At 37.6% G+C, this 24,752-nt stretch overlaps 1 protein-coding gene across 3 annotated transcripts in view; it reads right to left on the reverse strand.

Moving 5' to 3' along the window:
• The window catches only part of gpc6a (glypican 6a), a 135,948-nt gene that overhangs the window by 65,393 nt on the left and 45,803 nt on the right, over positions 1 to 24,752 (reverse strand). For all 3 annotated transcript variants that reach the window (XM_019357548.2, XM_025905662.1, XM_003445765.5), the window contains exon 3: positions 3,579 to 3,970. In XM_019357548.2, coding sequence (XP_019213093.1) covers positions 3,579 to 3,970 — 392 coding nt within the window. The remainder of the gene's footprint in view (positions 1 to 3,578; positions 3,971 to 24,752) is intronic.

Raw genomic sequence — 24,752 nt, forward strand, 5'->3', positions numbered from 1 at the left:
TCCCTGACAAACCTGTTGGTCTAATGATCTTTCACTAGCAACCTGTAAAGCACATGTGTGGAAAAAAAAGAAGAAAAAAAAATCAATGGCAAGTGAAAAGACTCCATCTTCTAAGACTGCCTGTAAATAGAGTTTGTAGTGAGACTCTTTTGTCAACTGGACAAGCAAGAATGATGAAATCGAGCTCAATCTTGATGCTGCCAATCCATCAGGGACAATAAAAAGTTTATAAATTATCATTTAACTAAATTATCTTTATACGTACATATGCACTGATCTATCATGTTCTGTAAAAAAAAAAAGTATTTACTGTAAAGTAATGCTGACTTTTGCTTCTCCTCAGAATAATTTTAACTAAACCTGCAGCAGAATCAGAGCACAGAATTCTACCTTCGTGACAGATGGTGTGTTTGTCACAGCAGTCCAGCTCTGAGGTATTTTTCAACACTATTTGTTCGCAAATGGTCTGCTAATATAACACACTGCCAAATGACCAAACACTGATTTATGAAGCTGTAGTAATTGCAGTAGTAACGCAAAAAAACAAAAACAAAACTGCATTCTGCCATAAAGCATATAAAAAGTCTCGGATCCTTGTGGATCTGCAACTGAACGGGATGCAATAGTGTGCTTAAACCCAAGAAGTTTTACATTGCTATTTACTCTAACAGTGTGCGGTAAGGAGATGCATGTGGATTTATGCCACTGAAAACAGCACGGCACCGAGGGTGATTCTCAGGTCAAGGTGATTTGTCATGTCAAACAACTTTTCACCTCGACTTCTTCGGTTGTTCACCGGCCTGACAGCCTTCAGCTATGCCACAGTGTTTCCAGGCTCCGCTTCATAATTGATGAGGAAGAAGGGAATATGGGATTTGATCCAGAGTGGCGGTGCCTTTTGGGCCTAGGACGGATGTATAGAGGTGCTCATTTTAACTCTTCCTCTGAAGTGGCTATGCCACTAAGGGAATGGTGACTAGCTCAGTGGTAAGCTAAAAGACATTATGAGCATTAAAAATGACCAGCTCTTTAGGGATTATACACGGCAGCAGAATATGACATAGCACTTTAATATGTACATAATACTGAGGTGGAAAATTCACAATCCTGTGAAATAGTGCAAGTATAGGGTGGGGCAGTGGGGGAGACTGATCATACATCACACTGATGGTAGAAGTTCAAAGATAAAATATAAATTAAGGGATGATTTGGTTTTTGATCTAATGAAGAAATATGAAGAAATTAGACAGTGAGTTTCAATGTAACCATTTCTTGTGGTTAAGTATGATGTGACTTCTTATAAGTCGTAATACGGTGTACACTGTAACAAATCTTCCTGCTGAATTACAGTGAACTGCTGGCAGCTCTATTTGTCAGCATGAAACTCTGGAGTGCATAAAGAACATTACAGTACTGTGCTGTAATTATCTAAAGTAAGGATTTGAATAAACCTTACAATATATTAGTCCTAGTTTTTGTGATATGACTGAAATGATGTTGTGGGACTTGAAGCAACATGATTTCACTTATGCAAAGAAAGTCAAACTCCAGCTTAGCTTAACTGCCAAAGAAAAATACCATACTGTATTCCTACTTGCTGTTCACATTGTATTTCTAAAAAGCATCAGCATTTCAAGTATTCACTGTACTTAAGAAACATTAGTGCACTAATTTCCCTGACATTTTTTGCAGCAGTATGTCTGAGTTCCAACCAAAATTATGAAAAAGAAGCAACTAAATACCCTAAAAATTGCTCTTCACAGTGAAACAGATAGCTTAGGTGAAATATTACCAAAGGTGAAGGTTGACTGTGTAGTCTTTTGTCTAAACATTACTTTTTATGCAGTCACAGACCAAAGTTCTAATATAAATTTAATGCATTCAGTTGTGTTCACACTCTATGATCTGTCTCGACTTTACACAGGGAGTTAAGCCTCCAACATAAAAGTGAACTGCACAGATCATTTATTTTTTTGCCCTGCCACTCTTGCATCCACTTCCTTCTCCTTTGCTCTTCTTACAATTTCTCTCCCTTGTCGAATTGAAAGGGACGGCGAGCTTCAAGCTAAAAAGGAAACTGCAACGAATCGGATCACTGCTGAACTCTGAAGACATTTTTAAAACTTGATGTTTGAACTTATGAGCATCTAGTTTCATATAATTTGTGTCTAACACCAGGTGAAGAATATTACTTTTGGAAGGGCCAGCACTTTCCAGACTAAAATTATTGTTATGATTTATCAGTCATTTAATTAAATCTTTTAAGGTCTCTGCAAAATAGTTCATTTAGTTTCTATTTTAAGGATAAATCTGTTTCAGTAAGCCTTAAAGGTGTTATGTGTTTAGAGTATGTAAAAAGGACTTTTCTTTAGAGCGTGCTTTTTAATCCTATGCTCACAAATCATCCAGAAGGCTTTTTTTGTGTTTTATAAATTGTAAACCAACAGAATCAAAAGCTGATGATGACTCTAACTAGAAGAAACTGGCTTCAAAATGAAACTGTTTAATTAAGCTCTCTAAGCCCCCACCTTCCACATCTACTTCCACAGTTTTCAGAAGCCCACTCTCTTTTAAACTAAATGATGGAATCTAAATGTAAATAACTCAAGTTGGATCATTAATACCAGTGTTTGAATCGACTTCATAGCACAGATCCTTCCTGGAACTGTGCAACGCGCCATCTGCAAACAGCTGCGGTTATATCATATCTCATAGTTTTGATGTCCACTAAAAACTGTTGCATAACTTTCTGTGTTAACCGTGGAATTAGAAAACTTATCCACTAAGCCTTTGAAAAAAAAAACATTTCAAATCTTCAGGGTTTGATAACAGTCTTAAATATACTTATTTTACAATCCAATCTACGAAGATTTCAGACGAAACACTAATCAGTTTTAAATAAACTGTCACATCAAAATGAAGCAAATTTTTACTTATGCACACTGTAAAACAAACAAACAAGCAAAAAAACTTGACAAAATACAAACTGCAAAGACAAACAATGCAAACACAATTTCAACATGAAATCTCAGCTGACCTGTGCTTTAATCTTTTCCCTTTTGCAAAGCTTTGCTCTTTGTGAAGGAGTAAAATAATGAATACATATCAAACCGTCTGCATCACCACATTTATCTATGAGAAATGTCTCAAACTGCCCTCCACATCCGAATAAGGTCTGTGCATGAAGTATAATTCATTTGCAGTTGTTTAAGATGCATAATGACAAAACCATAGTAACCATCTGTACATGTATTTTGGCTTTTTTTGTACACTATTTTTTCTTTTTTGATTGTTTTCTAATATATGTATAATCCCCCTTTTCCTTGTGTCCCTTGTGCTGCTGTAACAAGTGAATTTCCCCAGTGTGGGATTAAATAAAGTCTATGCCTATGTCTTAAACAGCTGCAAATCATTTAAATTTCATGCAATGACCTGGAGATCAAACACATCCACAGAAAGTTTTTGTGTTAAAGGATATGTTGTCATGTTTATTGCATTAAAGCTTAAGCCAGCAGTGCTAAACAGTCACAAAGCAAAATCACACTCAAAGCAGCCATGAGAAAAAAACTTAAACTCACCTTAGCGACCCTGTTGGCAACTTCCCGACCCACCATTAGCCCCTGGACAAACGTCCGTGCAGCGATGAACGCTCTGGTGACCTGGGCCTTAAGTTTTCTGGGAATGTCTCCAAAAGGCTTTAGTTGATCTGTGTATTTACTGACGCACTCCAGGTAGTCATCTGTAAAGTGGTACTGGGAGTTAAGTAACTGGAACATGCGTTCCAGCAGCCTGGACCAGAAGTCATTCAGCATCTCTTCCAAGTTGACGTTGCCCCCCGTGTAGTAGCGCTTTAGCTCAGTGAACAGGTCCTGGAATACTTCAGAGTTCTGCATATACAGCTTCCCGTATGTCCGTGTGAACATACTGTTGAGTGACTTCTCAGAATTGTCCAGCAGTTCCAAGAAAAACTCTATATTTATGGATGTTTTGGGAGATGGGAGAGAAAAGGGGACAGAAAAGACACAAAGCTGGGTCACCACGTGATATTTACCATCTTCTTTCCCGCAGCGTAAACCAAACAAAGGCATGAGAACATCTATCGAAGTATGCCTGTTGTATCTATGGTAATTCAGTGGCTTATTTTATGGCCCTGTCTGCATATACAGGAGCAATGTATAGCAGCCAACAATAGGTACTTGATTATGTGAAGAAAGTCAGCTCAAGGCATTAATAATTTAATAGCAGAAATAATGGGCCACAAGGACTATGAATGATTAATGTAAAGTTTCTGATTGCATACTGTAACAAAATATTCATAAGTTTTAGACACAGACACTAGTATACATTATCATCCTGGGCACCCACCATTATTCCCAGACTGAAACAATTTATTTGTCCACTGAGGCAGCTGGCCTATGGGCCTATAATTGAATATTGTGTTACGGAGCCTTTATTCCTTTTGAATGATCTGAATAGTGTGTGCCAACATTTTACTGTAATGACATTTTTTTAATCAGTATAATTGTCACAGAGTTGGTATATACAGTACACCTTACATTATGTAACGTTATGTCATTTTATAATAAACCCTTACATCAATTATCTTGTAACATGAAATCTTGCATTTCACAAACATTCTGTAATTACTGAGCACTTCATGCACATGCAGTGGCCTGTTATTGAGTCAGGTTGCTTAAAAATCATTGTTAACTCAAAGAACATCGAAATTCACGAGTGAAATTTTGCAATTCAGATTTAACATTCAAAGCAATTATATTATTGTTTCTTTGTCATCTGTCTAAGTGCCTTTCTTCCATGTGAGCACCTGATCTCTGGAGTACTAACTCAGCCAACAAAGAGAAAAATAGAGAGAGAGAGAAAAAAGCAGAATTAGCTGGGGAGTCTCACTGAAGCCTAGCTAATAGGATCCCATGTTCCTGAGTGCACAGGCGTAAATGTTGGGAAGATTATAACACGTCGCTCCAAGCACAAATGTCAAATATTCCTCCACTCTTCTTTGCAAACAAACACTGCAGACGTTTTACGTGTCGTGCTTGCTAATAAACCATCGGAGGGCCTCTTCTTCTGGTTGGTATTCTGGGTGGCTGACATTTCTTTGTATTGTTAATGATAGCTGACGTAACCTTACATGGTGGGCACGTGTTGTTTCTGCTTTGATAATATGACAACCCATAAGGCATGATGAATTGGTTCTCATGTAGCCAAGCAGAGTTTAGCTATAAATTATTAAGGAAACAACAAATTCAAAAATCATGTCAACTCTTAAAAATATTATATCTACTATACGGTAGAATGCAATTGTTTCATTTTACAAGATTAACAATAAAATGACCATCATGCCCCACATATAGGAATCATTCTTTACATGATTCCAAGAGTCAGTATAAATATTTGAGCTCTTCATGTATAAAAGTGATGTTTAAACTAATTCCTGGCCATGACATCTGAAACGATGTAAACACTCCTGCAGCTGTGCTGAAGAAGTTTACAGATAATCCACATATCTGCACCAGTGTCACAGCCTGCCAGCTGCAACACCATCACACCTGCATACTCACTGCTTAATATTAGCACAGATGTGCTCTTACATCGCTTTCTGCAGCACTTACAGTTGACATATGCCATATGACCAACTTTGTATTTCTTGCATTTTTTTTTTTTTGTGCAAACGGTACGACGTGTCCACAACTGAAACTGCTATCAGTCTAATCCCTAGTCACTCATTCTAGTTTCTTTGCAGCTAAATGACCTGCCACTACACCAACATTTGTTTAAATATTAGCAGCCTGCAGGGCCTTTTCCACTCCATTTTTCCAATTAGATCTGAATCAAGGACACGTAAGCCCTTGTGTATTGCGCATGCTATTGTATCCGTACCATTTAAATTGCTCGCACACTGAGCGGTAAATGTAGAAACTGATGCGCATTTGCAGCTCCACATGTGGATATTTACACTAAAATGATTTACACTTAATATATTCTGAAATATTTAGAGATATTTGATTAAGGGTAGTTTGAGCATAAATAGCATATTCTTTTTGTTGGTCGAGAATTCATTTAAAACTACTTGACACTACAGGGTCCTCCCGAGCAGCATCACCACATGAGCTCATGAAGTGCAAACTAATCCAGGAATGCAACATGACCTTCACATGATGAGCTCTGACATTATGAAATGAGTGAAAAGAGCCCATTTATAGTAAATGCCACAAACCTGTGTGATACAGGTCTCAGGTAGTGTATGCTATAGACAGTAGCGTTCATTGCATGAAAAATTGTCCACATACCTTTTGAATACTATAAAAATTTTGAGGCAGTGAAATATGAGTACATTGCAGTTAATTCCCTGAAATAAATGGGCTAAGGAATAAGATAGATTTTGCTAAAGAAAAAAAAATACTGAACTCACAAATTTAATCAAGTTTTACACGGCCTAACGTGGTCCCCGGCAATACTATGAGTGGTTAGAAACAGATTACACACTATTCTGCGCAGAAGTGTCAGGTTAAGTAAAGTGACTGCTGAAAGATAATAATTAGATAAGATAACCCGATAAAACGCCCTCAGGACCCGGACTACTTACTGTAAATGACGCTGACAGTGTTTTACATACGCAGGTGAGAGCCAGTGGCACCAGCTAATGACATTCTGGGTTCCTGTGATTATATGCAGCTCACTACACCCAAACCTAGGAATACTGTAGGACTGCATTTATTGATTTCCCAGCTAAAATACTGTTAAACGACACTGAACAGCTGGTTTGAATGGTTTTCTGTTATTCATGCCTTTATGAACTAAAAACCAGAAATAAATGGGATGTCAGAATGTTTGACTTGTTGCTTTTTTAAAACTCAAGTAACAATAGCTCTTTGATGGGAATGTTGGTTTTATTAAGCCTATTGTGTGTGCGGTGCAGCGCGTTCCTTAAGACCCATTCGACTGAGGACAAAGTATTCTTCACACTGCCCGAGTGCATTTACAAATTCTGTGCATGTTCAAACTATTATTTAAATATCTTTGTCTTATTTTTAATTATTATTATTATTATTACAGAAGACGACTGTCTTTACTTTTGCAACCTTGTCTTTCAAAAGGCATGCGTTGCATTTTAGAATAACTATTGTTGAAAGAACAAATTACTTCCAGTTTAAAGTTTTATGTTGTGAGTCCAAGACTTGAAGAACAAGTACGCAGAACAAACTCCACCCTTGTGTTTGCATAACTGTTTGTTTTTTGTGTGATTTCAGGGCCCACTACCTGAAAAATTGGCTGTGCTGAGAGTTTCACATAGCAGCTGCAGCTTGCCAACTCATGAAGAGTGAACTGCTCTCCGCTGGCCAAAATACATATTTGACAGAGGATTATCATTGAAAGTTATTGACCTTGGATAACATTCAGCTACCCGGCCGTGATGGTCTTAATACTTGGAAACATTTCAAACATGCTGGAAACATACAGGGGTGTATGCTTACTGACACAAACCATTTAGGAATCATCCAGCATCCACATTTCTCAAGTGATGAAGGCTCTAAAATAGACTTTTAAGGTTACGATTCCAGTAATAATATGAGGGGAAAAAAACAACAGCACCTGCTTTTTGAATTATTTTTTAGCTCAATAAATTCAGCATATCTAAAAAATAATGAAGTAAAATGAAAGTGGATGAAACATAGCTAGCATACCCCAGTAATAGCATTGCAGTTGTTTGTTGTACTAGCACGGCCAAATGTAATCAAATGAAAAATGATTGTGTTACAATATAAAGCACGTTGGGGCGACTGCTGTTATGATATGATCCTATAGAAATAAAACTGAATTTAATTTAAAATATTTTATTTTATTAAGACATCAATAATAATGATATTAATGGTAATAATTCTGAATTCTGACCATTGGTTTGCAGCAAACAAAATTTAGGGAAAAGTTTTGATTTGTCCCTTTCGGAGCATTAATACCAAAATTCAAATTCAGTCCACTGAGTAGTTGTTGAGCTAAATCATTTTGTCAGTGCTGTGCAGGCACTGCTGGCACTATCGGCACATTATCGCTTGTGCTAGAGACAAAATTCAAATGGAAGACAGGCTTTATGAGGATATTCAGTGTATGACACAGAAAAATCAGCTCCGCCTACACATGTTCACATTATCATGACTCCTCAGCCATTTTGGGCTAGAGAGAAAATTCAAATGTTTCCACATATATGAGAGTTATTTTGTAATTTTACAGCCAAAACTACAAGATAGCACCAAGTGGTCTGGTTGATACAAGAAAATATAAGAAGGTCTGGCGATTTGGAAATGGAATATGAGGAAAGGCTCAAGACTTTTGCACACTACTGTATATTTGGACTAAATTTGTAAAAAATATCAGTTTCCTTCTAATTTTCATGCCTCTGTTTTGCCTGTGGTTGGACTGCATCATTAATGCTAAAAAGAGTCTACAGCCTGCCAGTGACCCGGTATTTCTTTTAGCACGATCAATTAAAATGTATCTTCCTCTTCTCTCTCTCTGTCTTGATAAATTTTGTAAAAGTTTTAAACGAAAAATAAATAAAGAAAAAGAGTATCTGCAAAGTTTTTAGAGTATAGTCCAGCCTTCTTAGTCTTCAGGCATATAAATCTAATAATATCCTTTTTCTCTTTCTTGATTCATTTTTTTTTATGTAACATCTTAGTTATGTAACATACAATAACTTTAAGTTCTGCAAAGTGCACAAAAAGTCTGTCATATACTGTTGTCATTAGTATTATTATTATTAATCATCCTGTCAGCCAGAAGTTTTCTTTCCTGTTTTTTTTTTTAACTTGGAAAAATACAATGAATAATATGCCGCATAAAAACTATGATAAAGTGAAGCTCCGGTTTACCGCCAGTCAGAACCGAGGATGGACTTGCATACAAAATAACAAAATACACATGGTGTTCATACCCTTGAAGCAATTCTGAGTGTGAAGAATCAATTTTCTCTGAGAGCAGTGCAAAGTCCTCCTTTGATATCTGGCCTAATTACTGTAAATAATTATTATGATTAATAAAGGTGACCTTTCTGTTGCTCTGATAATAACACATTATCCACAAAAGAAAACGTGTGCTCGCCCATTAATTTTACTTCACACAGTTTGAGAACTCAGTCGCTTAAATGCCTCAAACAATGAAATTCCTCATTCTTTGTATGGTTAATTAAGACAAAATTTCAATTACTGGTCCAACAGACTTGAATGACCAGAGGGTTATAGTACAAAACTTAGCATAAATATTATTACAATTTAGATATTCTGGCCTGGTAATGTAATGCATTTTAAATACAGTCAGAGAGAGACGCAGAGCTGTCTGCATAATACCAGACTGCTGAGTGTTTTACTGCCTCCCTATAAAAAAAGGGACATATTAGAAAATGAGTAAAAGTCAGACAAATATATGTTTTTACCTCATTCACTCACAAATTAACATTTTATGTCACCATAAAATATTTTTCTTGACTAGCACAATACTTGAAAAAGTCATGTTATCTACCGAGTAGGACTCGTCAGATGCAGACTGTGTATATGAGCCTCCCATTGGCCACACATTTCTCAACTTCCACTTCCTCAGTATTGCCCTTTTTTCAACATCTCCTTTGTTCTGGGAAATAACAATAACCCAAACTAGCAACATGTGTGCAGAAAACAGCAGTAAAACAAGCCTACACAGTTCTTCCGTGAAATTAGCCAAGTTAATAACAGTGCTTACATCTGTAGCACCAAAACAACAACAGCTTGACTCAAGTGAACTACTTCAACCGCAAGTAAACACTGTTTAGTATTCCTCTGAACTGCTTTTCACAAATGGAGTTCAGTGTCAGACGGGTGACAAATTGCAGTGAATTGTTTTGTTTCTTGTGAGGATTTTCAAAACCGAATGGCACAGGGGAGCCGCTGTTAGCATTGCTGCCTAGCAGCGACGAGGTCCTGAAATCTGACCAGCTGAGTTTGCATGTTCTCCCCATGCAAATGTGGGTTTAGTCTGAGTACTCCAGCTTCCTCCCACAGTGCAAAGACATAACTGCTGTTTTTAAGTCAGTCATAGGTGTGAATGGTTGTCTGTGTATCTGTGTTAGCCCTGCAAAAGGCTAACAAGCTATCCACTAGGCTAATGACCAGAGCTATAGTGCTATAGCACCTGGCATAGGCCATAATCATTAATAAGAGAAGCAGTTAAGAAAATAGATGGTTTTTCAAAACCCAGGAACACAATGTTTAGTGAATATAGTTTAATAAAGGGAAATAATGTAACATTTTTTTTTACAAGTTTAAAAATGGTTTGAAACATGTCGCTGCTAGGCAGCAATGCTAACAGCGGCTCCCCTGTGCCATTCAAATAGGTTGTAGCCTACACTGTTAAAATCCAATGTGTTGTCCCACCTATTCACTGAAAACTCTTCCACTCAAAATGAGAAATGTTTTCATCTTATTTTCTATTTTTCTCACATCAAAACAAATGAAATCAGTTGCACTCCCTATGCTCAACCAAGCAATAGACCGGGATAATGCTGTGCTGGAAGTCTATTTAATGGATTTGAATTAAATATGCTGCAGTTATTGGTTCCTACTGACTTTACAGTGACAACTTTGTTGAGTATTTACATTAAATGTATCCAAATTTTGACAAACTAATCAAATCATTATCAGTACCATCTATACTTTTTTTTTAAACTGCCAACAACATGGAGGGCGGCTGTAACTTAGTGGAGCAGTAAAATAATTTAAATACAGCAATAAAGGGCACAGTCTCTCCTGGAAAACATGCACAGTGTGGGTTGCAGCCAACACAGAAATACTAGGCTGGTCAATTACTGTGTCAGGTAGGCGTGAACGTAAAGATGTGCAGTTTAGAAAGAGAAACAATTTTAACACTTGAGTCTCTCCTTGTTCAAAATGTCCTAAGACCTGTCAGTAATAATGCCGCTGAAAATATTGTGGTCACCTTCTGGGCTGACCAGTAAATTATGCTGGACAAGCACCTAACAAACCTCTGACCTTGGCAGCTTCTATGATGCAGATCCTCTTACAGCCGTGAAACAGAAGTGCCACATATTCCTGGTTGAAGAAAAAGGTTGTATTTCATCTGCCGTTATCTCCAATGTGTCACTTTACACTGGCACTGACAATGAAGCTATTTTAATGCTTCTTTATTATATTTGTTCCACGTTTTTATACACTTGCGTATGTGGTTTCTCTTAACATTTGAAGGCTCTAATATACATACACACACTAAAAATAACAGGAGTATTCATAAAGAGACAATGTTTTCATAAAACTGAATGCTGTGTCACTATTCTACGACAACAACGAGGAACATAATAAACAGAACCTAATTCATAAAATCCATATAATTTCCTGCACATGATACTGCCTGATTAAATATTCGGAAACATCTGTTTTCATTTGTGTTCATGTCGATGTTGATGAATTCCAATCATTCATTTAAGGGCGATACGACAACAGGACCTTAATTATCATGAATTAACATATCCTAATGACACTAGATGAGAAACAACAGATTAGTCAGTGGTGAACACCCATATTTATTTCCAAAAGGACCATCGTGGCATTGATGAAAGTAACAAATAGGAGCTTCAACAATGCTGACTTCCAGGCAGCATAATGGGTGTCAATATTTAAACAATCTAGCAGCAGCAGGAGCAACAACAGAAGCACTGCTGCCTCACAAAAAGTGTATCACAGAGGGAGTGAACAAGCACTTTAGAGAACCAAACATAAAGGTATCTCGATTTTACAAAGTGCAACGTGCAAAACAGCAATGCAGAGGAAAGTTAAAGGCCACAGCAGAAGATACCACTTTGTTTTCCCAAGCTGGTACTGGGCATTTTCTTTCTTTCTTTTTTTTAGCTTTGGCTTTGTTTCAGGTTGGAGCAGTGACACTCAGCACTTAAACCATTCACCAACTGATGGACTCAAGGGGAGATTAAAAAAAAAAAAAAAGAAACAAAAAACAAGTCAGACTGCTGTCCAAGAGTACAGAAAGTGCCACTCCACAGTGTCACCGCAATCTGTGTTCAGCACTTAGAGTTACTGCCTCTGGTTACTTTTATATTTTACAGATAGCAATTAAAAAGAGAAAAGAAGCCCTCAGTTACAGAATAAAATAACCAAAATATCACCAACAATAAATGGCCATTTAATTCCCCAACCTTTGTTCTAATTACAGTTCCCACATTATACTGAGTTAACTGTAAAATTAGACTCGGACAAAAGAATAAACTGGGCCGCAGTAAATGTTAATGACAACATTTTTCACACTGTTTTGAATTGCTTACTGTGCAGAATGGATGCAACACTATCCTTCTGTGACTGGCTTATTTCTAACATGGTGCATTCAGGTACACATTCTAATTTGTAGTTTGGGCCCTTTAACTTTATTTCTGTGTTAATGGTGATTCTACATTTAACACAGTCCGTTTCCTGAGGAAAACGATAAATAAAACTTTAGTTATTAGTTATTATTAGTTACTATCTATTTAATGTATTTATTTAAAATACTATTAGCCCTTATGTTGAAGTATAAGGAGTATGATTTCTTCATGAAATTCATTTTACTCTTATGGCAGTCTGATACATAATAGAAATGTGCCAGCTGTCACAGAGTTGTTAAAAATAACTTACCTGTATTGTTACATGTTATGTGGCACAATTGTCAACTCATTATATTCAATTTTCATCTTCAGGCTGACATCGCCTCCACTCTAAATAACATCCATGAGGGAGGGGATTTGAATTTCCAAAATCCGCCACTAATGAACCAACGTGTGATCCTGACTCCTTTGTAACTACTGACGCACAGCCACATTTCAGAGCGGAGTGGAGCGACCTTAAAGAAAAATTAGTGTCGGGTGATATTGAGGATGCATATCACACAGTCATACAGCTGGCTAGGATTGCTGTTATTACTTCTCCGGATAGATAGAGACCTGAGGGTGAAGCATGTCTCCAAAGAATGAAGTGGTACTTCTTGATCAGAGTGTGATGGATTTGGTGCACATGTCCAATTCCAGAGTAGGCAAAACATCCTCAGACCTGAATGATCTTACTACCATATTTCACTTATTCTTGATGATTCTGTCTTTCCTTTCCTCTCACAGCCACAAATCTCAAACTAATTAATTATTAACTGGACTTTTTATTTTTTAAAGTAATCTACTGACCAAAATTATTTGGTCTTGTTTCCAATCCTGAGAAGTAGTTTAGAGATCCTACTCACCCTCTGAAACCAGTAGGAGATTGGTCTCTTCTGGCCTTGCTGGCGTTTATTTATCAAAATCTGTATCAGTTGCGAAGCAGTTTTTCCATTTTGCAGTTACCAAACCTGAAGCATTGATCTTTTTTATGTGGTGTGCTTATTTTTTGTCTGCCAAAGCTGGTTGTTCATGAAACCGTTTTTTGGAGTGCCACGCTGCACCCCCTTTAGAAACATAAGAAACATTTCTACTCTGTCACTTTTCTTAGAATAAAAATTTATTTATTTTCCTTTGATATTTCTAATGCCATGTTTTTCACTGTCGCAATGATAGTAAGAAATGCTCTGCTACAAGCTTCTGTTGAGTTAAAAACGATTCCACCTCACCGTCATCTGAATACTGCGATACAACTGACTGAAATGTCATTCTATAATATAATATTTATGTAATATTTCTTTCTTATTTTACACCTTGGAGGTTTCTTTAGGTTTCTTTAGGTTTACATGAAAATACTGAGTGAGCCTTAGCGCTGTTTCTGCAGAGCAATATTCACCTTACATGCTCAAATAAACATAACAAAACAATATTAAAATAAGCTCATTTATTTTAACCTGAAACAATGACCTAATTTGAGATCTGTACATTTCAGCACACAGGACATGACCAGACAAAGCCTTAGACACTCAAGTTACAACAGTTAAAAATAGCATTTACTGCCTGGCATATTAGAAATGTCAAAGTGTAAAGATAAAGGAACAGTTTCACATTTCACAATGGTATCCAAAATTACTTTCTGAATGCTGAAACATTATAGTTTTATGCACAGGGACTTTAAAATTCATTGTTTGTATGAAAAATAGACACACAGAGAGCAGATATTGATCAAATGGTAAGTCGGTTCATGCATGATTGTTCATCGATCATAATCAAATTCACTTTAAACTAAGAATAAGAGTGAGCACGTGAGTGAATATATGAATATCAAAGGCCTCGATCCCCAGGCAGTATCACGCCGCACTGATGACAATGCATTTTCAACCGATGACATTGTGTGCAATGAGACTGCAAGCAGCTGGCAGCCAGGTGGTAAAATCCATTTTCCTCACATACATGATGCATATCACAGTGGAGCTGACAGCATCGATACAAGGGGCTCGTAATTAAAGCCCTCTGTTGTAGGACACAGATGAACTGGAGGCAAGTTTCTCCCAATCTATCAATCATCGAGTGACAGCTCATTTAAAACATCTTTAAAATTAAAGTTGCACCAGCCAGCGCTCTTTACAAAGAGCAATTGTTTTCTGACAGCTAAGTGAATCTCTGCTTTAAATCTGCGAGAGAAAGGTTGAGCATAGAATTCTTTTATGCCGGGAGCTGACAGATTGAATTGAGAAGAAGCCCGTTCTCTGCTATCAAAGAAACAACTTTGGCTGTACTTGATGCTCTCTGATAGCAACAGAGAGGGAGGTCACATATTTGCCTTGGATAATGGGCTTTTAGACATAATGGCATGCAGCCAGCTAGCCAAAACAGAGATATTTCACAAATCAGCATCTGCTGTATTAAAAGATACTTGATGGTATCCAAACGTACCATCTGGCCCTGCAAATACCGGATGAGTGGATATTCATTCCAGTTCCTTCTGCAGATTTGTAAGTTAGTTGAAAGATAATGTGTATCCAGTAAATCTTAATGAAGGATTTTAATCAAATTTTGTCTAATGCTGTATACCATCTGAGGAAAATACAGCTATTATTTGAAGTAAACAAATATATATTATTGTAGATTAGCCTATACATGATTGTTACAGTCTGCTATACAAATTCCATCATGAAAAAGTTAAATCTTGATCTGATTTAAATTTGTCCCCTTCAAGACAATCTTCTGCATGTCTTCATCATTCGATTGCAGCTAAAGTTTCTTTCTAGAAGTCTCTGTGCATCTGTGAAGAGTGATGGATCTCCTCCATGTCACAAAATTACAAGCAATTTCTTGTCTTCAGGATTGGAAACTGTAGTCTCTTTGATGAAAACTGCTGAAAACTGCGCAGTTGTAGCTGGAGACCAGTTATCATCACCAGTGATGATCTGCCACAAAAAATTTGGGTCAGTTAGAAAGAGAAGTTTTCTTTCTGTGCAAGTTTGGGGTTTATGTTGAAATCGCTGAGAGCACAGTGAGAGTGGTCTGAATTTCCACGGTCAGGACTTCCCAGGAGCGATCTAAAAGTAGCAGCCGGACTAAAAACTGTCATTCCGTTTCCAAGAAGATGTCCTTGAACAAGAGATTGACCAAATTTAAATCAGTTAAGGCTTTTGATTTTTATGGACCTGCTCCCAGAATTTCTTAATCACACCTCTTTTCCCCTAACTCAGCGTTGGTGCTCATGCTGGTGCCAGTGCAGAGACAGCTTTTGAGAACAAATCCTTATTTAGACAGGTCTGAAAACTGAATTATCCAAAACTAAACTCACATATCATTACACAGTAGAAGAATCTGTGGGATGCATCAGGATATTTCTTTTCTCCTTCCTTTCCTTTTTTAATAGCAGTGTTTCCTTCCACGGCACCAGCTCCAACTTTTAGACCAGCAACTTCCTGTGCCAGTTCTTTCTGTTAGACAAAAGCCTTTCTTTCAATAGACATGCATGGAGCCAGTTCCTATAGAAGAGAGGAAAATATAGAGTTCTAAAGCATGAATTCAAAGCATAATAAATTAGGTTAGTCTACCTGAAAAATTCATGGATAACAATTCATTATTCCTCCTTGAAGATGCTCTCTGAAAACTGGCAGAACACATACTTAAAAAGCGTTAAGATTCACACCCTGGTATAATCACGGAAGAGCCACACACAGACATTGTCATTTCTCACATGAAGAACCGCTGTCATTAAAGCCTGACGCCTTGTACCTTGAATTTATATTCCAGGATACAACTGTAATGTCCTCACAGCAGAGGAAGGAATACTGTATTATCTCAGTCACAAGATAAATCGCTGAAACGCATAAATAAGACCCTGTTAGCTTTACTGTGTTGTGTTGTTGTTTGAAATGCAGACATGTTTGAAATAACGAGCGTGTTAAGCAAGTTCCATGACGGCGGGTAATAATCAGTGGGTTGGTAACACTGCCAACATCCTTCGCAGGATTTGCATCTATTACATTTTGTTTCGTTGCTCTGGCTTGGCTTCAGTGCATCTGGTGACTTACTGAGATATGTTAGATCTGTTATATGTGTTTTACAAAAGTCTAATACTGGAGACACAGAGCATGTAAAGCATTGTTGATCAATTGCAGGGTTGACCACCGCGCTCAGCCATCAGCAGCTTTAGCCCGGTAATTAGGATTATAAATGTAGATGCTGGTAGATGTAAGATATACTGGGCACCCACCACGCTTTCTTCTCACTCTCACTTGAGGTATGTTGGGTGTTTGAGTGAAATGCTTTCAATAGGATTTAATTAGGTGATTCTATCGCAGTGCAACAACAACTTATGTGTTTTGTATTTTTTTTACCAGCAAATGGTCGAAATGCTTTCTTTATTTTCTACCTTCCGTGTTGTAATGAAACTATGTACAGTGGTTTCAGGACTTGGTAACTTATGTTAAAGTATATGAGTTTGACATAGACAGCTTTTACTTGAATAGTTCAATGTACATAATACCATGGGGTGACACTACTACATGTTTGGTTACATTTAATAGAATTTGTAGAAGGATAATAAATGCTACTAATTAGATAATTAGTAGTTATTGCAGTTGGACAGCAGTTATTTGCCAGCTGTAAACACTTTCTAAAAAATGCTTTTACGTTATTATGCTGGTATTTTTACAGTAAAACACCTGAACTACTGTAAAAATTTCACTATTGAGGATTGATAAGCAAAATTTGAAAAAAAAAATCCGTATACATTTGCTGGTCTCATAAATCGGAAACCAGATCCAAAGAAACATATGGCGTGATGCCGGCTTCAGCACAGGAGGCACCAGGCAGGCACAAAAAAATGAACAGCTAAATCATTTAAAGAGAAGAGTGATTTGTGATAGCCTCCGGTGTGGGTAAGACAGGGCAATGATTGTTTAAGACATGCTGAATGATGGCATGAACCAGGAGGGAGTTGCCTTTTAAATAACGGATGGTGGTAAATTATACGAGAGGGCTGAAGCTGAAAGGCATGGCTTAGGCATAAAATTGAAAGAAGAAAAAAGGGGAAAAGGAAGCCTGATGGAGCTTTCATTAAACGCCAATGCTTAATCAAAGAAGATGTTCTTCTCTTGTAAATTTAACCATATTGACCCACGCAAGATCTACATGACTACTAACAAGTATAATCAAAACAATATTCATTACTATTTGTGCTTGAGGCAAGTCAGCATACTGTATTCATACCTAATTTAACTGCTGTTATTAAATCTTCGTCTGTTGTTATCAGATTTTAAGGGAACAAGTCTTGGCAGACACATTCATTCTCTAAGTGCAAATGCAGCTGGGTTTCAGTGGCTTGTGTTTTCCTCCTTTGTTCTGTGTAACAGCAACATCTCTGAAGCTTTGCAAACAAATGACCAATTCAGCCTTCGAAAAAAAAAAAAGATACTAGTTAACCGAGAAAGTAGGAAAAATATTACCAGGAAATTACCTCCCAAAAGGTAGATTCTGTTCATCTGGACGTAGCGTTTATTCTTCAGTGTGAAGAAGTCACTTGGACGAGCAACGAAACGTTTCTACCACTGAAAACGCTACGTCCACATGAACAGAAACAACCTTGTGGGATGTACTTACCTGGGGGATTGAGCATGCATCAATATACCAGGAAAGTGGTTATTATCAACAAGCATGCAAAGAGAAGATGATACACAGAATGATGAAAGATGGTTTGGTTGGCTGTAAGCAGGCCATGGTCTATGGTACTCTGAATCTTTCTCTGATCTCTGTCAAAACCAGCAAGTCTCATTTCTTGTAGCATGAAAGTTCTTTTAAAGAGAGAGGCAATCTGTTCCCTGATCCATCACTGCTGCCACCCATCAGCACCCTGTGTGACAGGACTGGAAGCAAAAGAGTGGTTGCTACACGGGCTTTTCATTGGGAATTACAGGAGATGTGTGATCTATGGACCACAGACATCAAGGCCAACTGGCAGCATCATAGGTTTAGCTTTTCTCTTACATTCAGTGATAATATGAAACATTATTAGATTGTTTAAAAAATCAGTTTTTAAAATAAGTGCTTTACAAACATCTTTGTTACCATTGCTGCAATATAATTAGTTATCTTAGTTAGTTAGTTATGTGCTATCCCATGTGTTCTTCTCATGTGAAAGAAGAAAAAACTTGATAAATAAATCAGTGTGTGTGTTACTGCTTCCTACTATTAGCCATCCGGTGGGCATATATTTTACAACATATGCATTTATATTTATGAATGTTGACAAGGATTTCTTCTGAAAAGTGAGTTTACCTTAAAAGTGGATAATGCCTGCCCTTGGCAGCAAATATGAGGTACCTTATATTTGTGCCTTGCAACTCCCTGACAAGGACATCTGTTTTCTCTTGAGAGAATCCAGCCTTTACTCTACTTTCAATTGCAAAACTAACAGCACACCATGTAGGGAAAGCTCTGCTTATTAACAGGAAAGAGAGGAACTGATAGTGATAGACAGTGATTGATGCTCGACCTGAACACACCCGCTGATAATGTGTTCTTCCTCTTCCCAACTAACTCCTTCCTGCACAGCAGGAGAGATGTATGCCTGTGTTCTAAGACAAGAGCCATAATCACCCAGGCATCACCCTGGTATGTGTGCCTGGATGTCAATCACTGCGTGGTGTGTGCAAGAGTTTTAATACGCCAAGACAATAAAGTATTTTAAGTATCAGCTGGCTAAAATCCACACAGTATTATTATCATTATGCATTATCTGTACATAGTATTTTGTCTATTTATCTAACCATGTTTGAGAATGGTAGATACAATATTAACAGCACACTTTTGAAACATAAAGATAGCTGTATTGTGACAGTAGGCCTACACTTCCCATTTACCTCGTGCTCTAACCAAGAATGTCGATATGTAATAACACAGGAGAAAATAATACAACAATAACTGCTCTTGCTGCAGTGTTTCATTATAAGTCTGAATAAAGTTCTCTGAAATAAATATATGCTGCATGGTGTATTAACTTCACCACCAGGGATGGTGCTATACCGACTCCAGTTTGAGCCTTTGGGGATAATTTTCCTTCAAAACCACCTACTAGATTGAACTTTGAGGAGTTCTTGTCATTATCTTAAAGTACTAAAATAATTGCCCTTGAGGAAATTAATTACCTTTGTGCACTGTTGCACTCTGTGTGGAAAGTGATTTAGTTAATGAAAGCTGAAGTACTGTCATCTCTTCCATTGTCCCTCATTTTTCAAGCTAATAAAGTCAGTGGAACCGGTGGGTTACTCCGAGCATCCGAGCGCCCACCTTGTTCACGCACATGACATTTAACACCTTCTTTGCTTTTGTCTTTTTGGGCCATTAAAAAAACAGTAAACAAATAAATTAATTTCTGTGCTCTTCTTTCGCAATATGGTCAAAATAGGGTGTAAAATTGCTTCAGTCAGGCACTTGCTTTACCTTATATTTGCAAAACAAGTAGCAGTTTCTACTGCAATGGAAATTAGTAATGCGAGGAGAATAATCAGTGACAGCTAATTGCATTACACTTCAGAGATTGAGATAAGATTATGAAGGATGTGGCAAATCATACTGTTATCGGGGGTAGCTGTAAAAGCAATTAAAATTCCACCATTTTTTGTGTCACAATAGCTTCTGTGGAATCTGAGATTCAGTGTCAGTGAGCATATAAACCATCTGAGAAAGTTAAGTGTAAAAAAAAATGAAAATGGGATGTTTATTTCCTGATAAGCTTCAGTCCTACATAACTTAACCTCCTATTAAATCAATGAAAAAAAAAACACCTTTACATAATCATACATATGCATCACTGAAACAGGAAATCACACAGCAGGATGCCTCAGAAACAAAAACAGTCTAAAAGAACAGCGCTCATACTAACGACCTAAGACTGTAAAGTTCCACTGAATGTGGTTGATTACATTTTGTCATCAGGGTGTATGAGGCTTTATATGATTATACACGTTCAGTTTGGTGTGCCACATACATGTAGGGCGACAGCTGCCTGTATCCTTCGAAGGTAAGGAACCAACATTTATCTATACGAGTCGTTTCACAGACAAGAATCACAGAGTGCTTTAAAACTGCAAATATGCAGCAAACAAAACCAAAATAGACACAGTTTCACAAACAGGTTCATTTCTACCTCTATAATGTATGCACGATTCTTGGCTGTGTCTAAACTTTGGGAAAAAAGAAAGCGCGGTTTCGTCAGTGTCAGTCTGCAACTGTGTAAAATGCATTTTCCAAGCACAATTACATGAAAAAGAAATGCAATAAAGCATAAGCAATAAAAACAACTGTGCATCTGTGGTGGTCCACATGCACATCCACAAGGGATTCCCTGCCTTTTAAACACTGTCTTTCCCCCCCCATCCTAATATACTGAGGTATTTCACTGCACCCACACCCACTGCAGTCTGATCCTCTTATTTGCTGTGAATACGTCCCATCAGCCTAAGGCTCAAGAAGAACGGAGGGCGGAAATTCTTCACTTTTAGTGACTATTGTGTCTGGAATCTGAGGGGAACTAAAGGTGAGATATAGCCAAGGTGCCCACAGGCTTGGCAGGGCTGCCAAGCATAAACTAATTAGCATGTGCTATGTTGAATGGGAGCGCATTAGCGGAACTGAAGTCAGTTAGAGCTGAAGGAGCAACTTAGTAGCCCCCCAAACCTTTACAGTTTGTTTGATTTACTCTCTGAAATCTTGTTGAACACATTTCTCTGTCCAGCTGCCATACACGCAAGTTTTTTTCCCTAATGTTCATCATTTTTTCATCATCATAACGTCAATGAAAATGTTCGTACACTCATCAGAGTTGCCTTCGGCGGTTAAATTTGGACTTTGGACCAGAAAGGTGGGGGGTGGAGTATGAGTGGGGTTGCTTCTACAGACACAGAGCTCACAGCTTTTTTTTAGAGTGGAAAGCACCCCAAGGAAAACTGTGGGCACTGTGCTCTGTGAAATGTCACAATGGCACAGTTTCTGAGAAGAGATGCTTCTTTTGAATAGTCTGTGTCTTTTTTTTAATGCAAACCCACAAACTAGTAGCATTCTCTCTCTGAATGATCATATTTTTAAAAAAGGAAGGCCTAACAACATCTCTACGAAAACAGTAGTCTTGAAAATGCATTATTTATCATAAATTATCAATGAATCAATTTACTGCACATAAGACTTTCAGCTGGTGTTATTCAACCCTCACTCATAAACACCACAACCAATTTCATCATGACTTGATCATCATTCACTAGATAAATGTTTGAAAAAAGCCTCACTGCCATGAGTAGGTCATGCATCTAAGTGCACAAAATGAATAAAGAACCCACCTGATGACTAATAGTAGGAAACTTAAACCCATATATAAACATTTAATTAAGCATAAATTTTAGCACCTAGCTGCAACATCCCAGCTTCCTTTAGTCACACTTTGGAATGTGCATTAGTCATTATGTCATTAATTAGCAAGTCCCACTTAATGATTAGCATTTCACCTGCATGTAAAATGTATGGATCTTTCAAGAAAAATTACTGTTGTGAATCATTTAATTTTAGCTCCATGATTTCATTTCTATCAATTTGAAATGATGGTCACATTAAGATGCTTTGTGAAGCATTAATTACATCCGTTTTTTCTGTTTTAGAAGTCCAGGTTTATTTCGAAATAGATCTCAATCGACCTTTTCAGAAGACCGCACTGAATTTTCACTTATATTCAAGCCACACTGCTGGCACAAAGTTTGATGCGATGAAAGAATCTAAAAGGCCAAATCATGTTTAAGTGGCATTTTGATGACATTTCTTTGGCCTGTTTAACCTTTGGTGAGTTTCATTTTTCTTGTGCATTACATCTTATCCATGCAGAGCCATTTCTCCTTCCCTCTGCTACAAAAGACTATTTTTTATGACTTTTCACCAATCTCTCCACAAAACCCTCCTGATAAATGAAAAAAAAAAAATCCTGAATGCATTGATGCAGTAGCAGCAGTGGTGAGTATGAAGAGCGTGAGGTTCAGGGACAGAAATAAAAAGCACAAAAGGGTGTTTGTATCAGACACTATGGAAGTAAGCAACGAATCCTAATTTTCTCTGTTTACGCAGAGCTCCGGGCTGTAAACATGTTGCTTGCCTGCCAAGTCCATCGAGGAAAGATGAGATGAGCATTCTGGAAAAAAGTAAAGACGCTTTAGCTCAGACCAAGACTGATGTTAGCCTGCCTGCATTGCTTATATTCTCTGTTGTGGTTGTGTTTTTCTTCTGCATAGTTTTCTATCCTTTTTTTCCCATTGGGATGGGTGTTGCGTTTACTGTCTCGTATAACTGGGGAGTGGTCTTATGAGCCAGGCATACAGTAAGCACCAATGTACAAGATTTCCAGAGCAACACTTGCTTTGAAAAAGTGTCTGAAGCAGAGTAAGAATTAATAAGTTGAAATAATGTAGCAACAATTGCAGTTCTTTCAAACATACATCGAGAGGGCAATTTGCTACTTCTGGCTCTTGAGGTGGGGATGAGATCGGTCAGCATACCTGCACGATATCTGGAATTTTGACATTCGTGGTGCCCAGAGAATGAATTATAGTTCAACTTTGCCTGAATTTTGGCCTATTATTGTTTTCATTTATGGTATAAGATGTCTTAACATATTCCCCAGTGAATGTGTCCTAATGAAGCTTGTGATTCACTGACTTCTCCTGTCTTTGCCACTGTTTTGGCACTTGAAGCCAGCTTTCTTGGGAGCCGCTCATCCAAATATCATGAGTGAGTCATTAAAGTTCTTTGTCATATCTCTACCGCCCCACATAAGAAACAAAAAATAACATTTTTTAAAAAAGGATTATAAAGATTATATTATATCATCCTTAGACGTCAAACCTTTTTTGCTTTAATAGCCAAATCATCAGATGCTTACAGTCTCTATATAACTCACCCACTGCCAGGATTAAAATTAATGGTGATTTAACAGATACACTACAACTGGAGAGAGGCTGTCGTCAGGGATGCCCCCTGAGTCCCACTCTTTTTGCGCTATTCATTGAGCCCCTGGCGCAGGCTATCAGGGAATCTAAAGACATTAGAGGTGTACTAATTAACGATATAACGTATAAAGTTGGTTTGTATGCTGACGATATTCTCATAACGCTAACTAACCCGGAAATCAGTCTGCCTAATCTTTTTTCATTATTGAAAACATTTGGCATGTATTCCGGATATAAATTAAATTTACAGAAAACTCAGATTCTCTTATATAACTATCGCCCATCACAAGATGTTCAAAAGATAGCCAAGTTTAACTGGAGTAACACCTCTATAAAATATCTAGGAATCCATATACCCATAGATCTATCCGACCTCTATGAATGCAATTATGTCCCACTAACATCAGAAATTAAGGCAGACCTACAGCGCTGGTCATTATTGCCAATGAATATGCATAACCGGATAGATATAATAAAAATGAATCTTTTGCCAAAGCTTCTCTATTTGTTCCAGGCGCTGCCTATACAAGTACCCTCCAAGCAATTTAACGAATGGAATAGGATGATCTCTAACTTTATTTGGGCCAAACAAAAACCAAGAATAAAATTTCAGACGTTACAATTGCAAAGGGACAAAGGTGGATTCGCTCTGCCGTGTCTTGAGGACTATTATAGGGCTGCACAGTTGCGAGTGATGATTGGGTGGTGTGACCCAATGTGTGAGGCTAAATGGAAGGAGATAGATCAATCCTACTGTGAGATACCGCTCCAATCACTGCTTGGAGATCAACCGCTCATTAAAAGACATATATATGCAGACTTGCTCCCGGCGCTAATGAAAGTGCCCATAGAGATATGGCATAAGATACTCAAATATGAGAAAACTGAAAAAAGTGCCCGGACTTTAAGATGGCCTGCTTATGATTCAGATTTTGCACCTGCAAACAAGGATAAGAGATTTATACAGTGGTTACATAAGGGTATAACAGGTTACTGGAAGATTACAGATAAAAATGTACTAAAAGACTACCAGCGACTCCAGAGAAGTTTTTACTTGGAAAGACAGGATTTCTTTAGATACCTCCAGCTGAGGCACCATTACGACAGAAACATAAAATTCCTAGAAGAGGAGGACACGGGCTTGGTTAAAATCTTCCTTGACTCTTGTAAGGGGAATGCACCAAAGAAACAGATATCCAGATTATACAAATGTTTACAAACAAGTAGGAATAATGACACAACATATATCAAAACTAGATGGGAAAAAGATGCTGAAATAATAATACATGACGACAACTGGTTCAATATGTGTAAGGCTGTGGTAATGACCTCGAGCTCAG

This window comes from Oreochromis niloticus, linkage group LG1, assembly GCF_001858045.2.
Source record: "Oreochromis niloticus isolate F11D_XX linkage group LG1, O_niloticus_UMD_NMBU, whole genome shotgun sequence".
Taxonomy (NCBI): Eukaryota; Metazoa; Chordata; class Actinopteri; order Cichliformes; family Cichlidae; genus Oreochromis; species Oreochromis niloticus.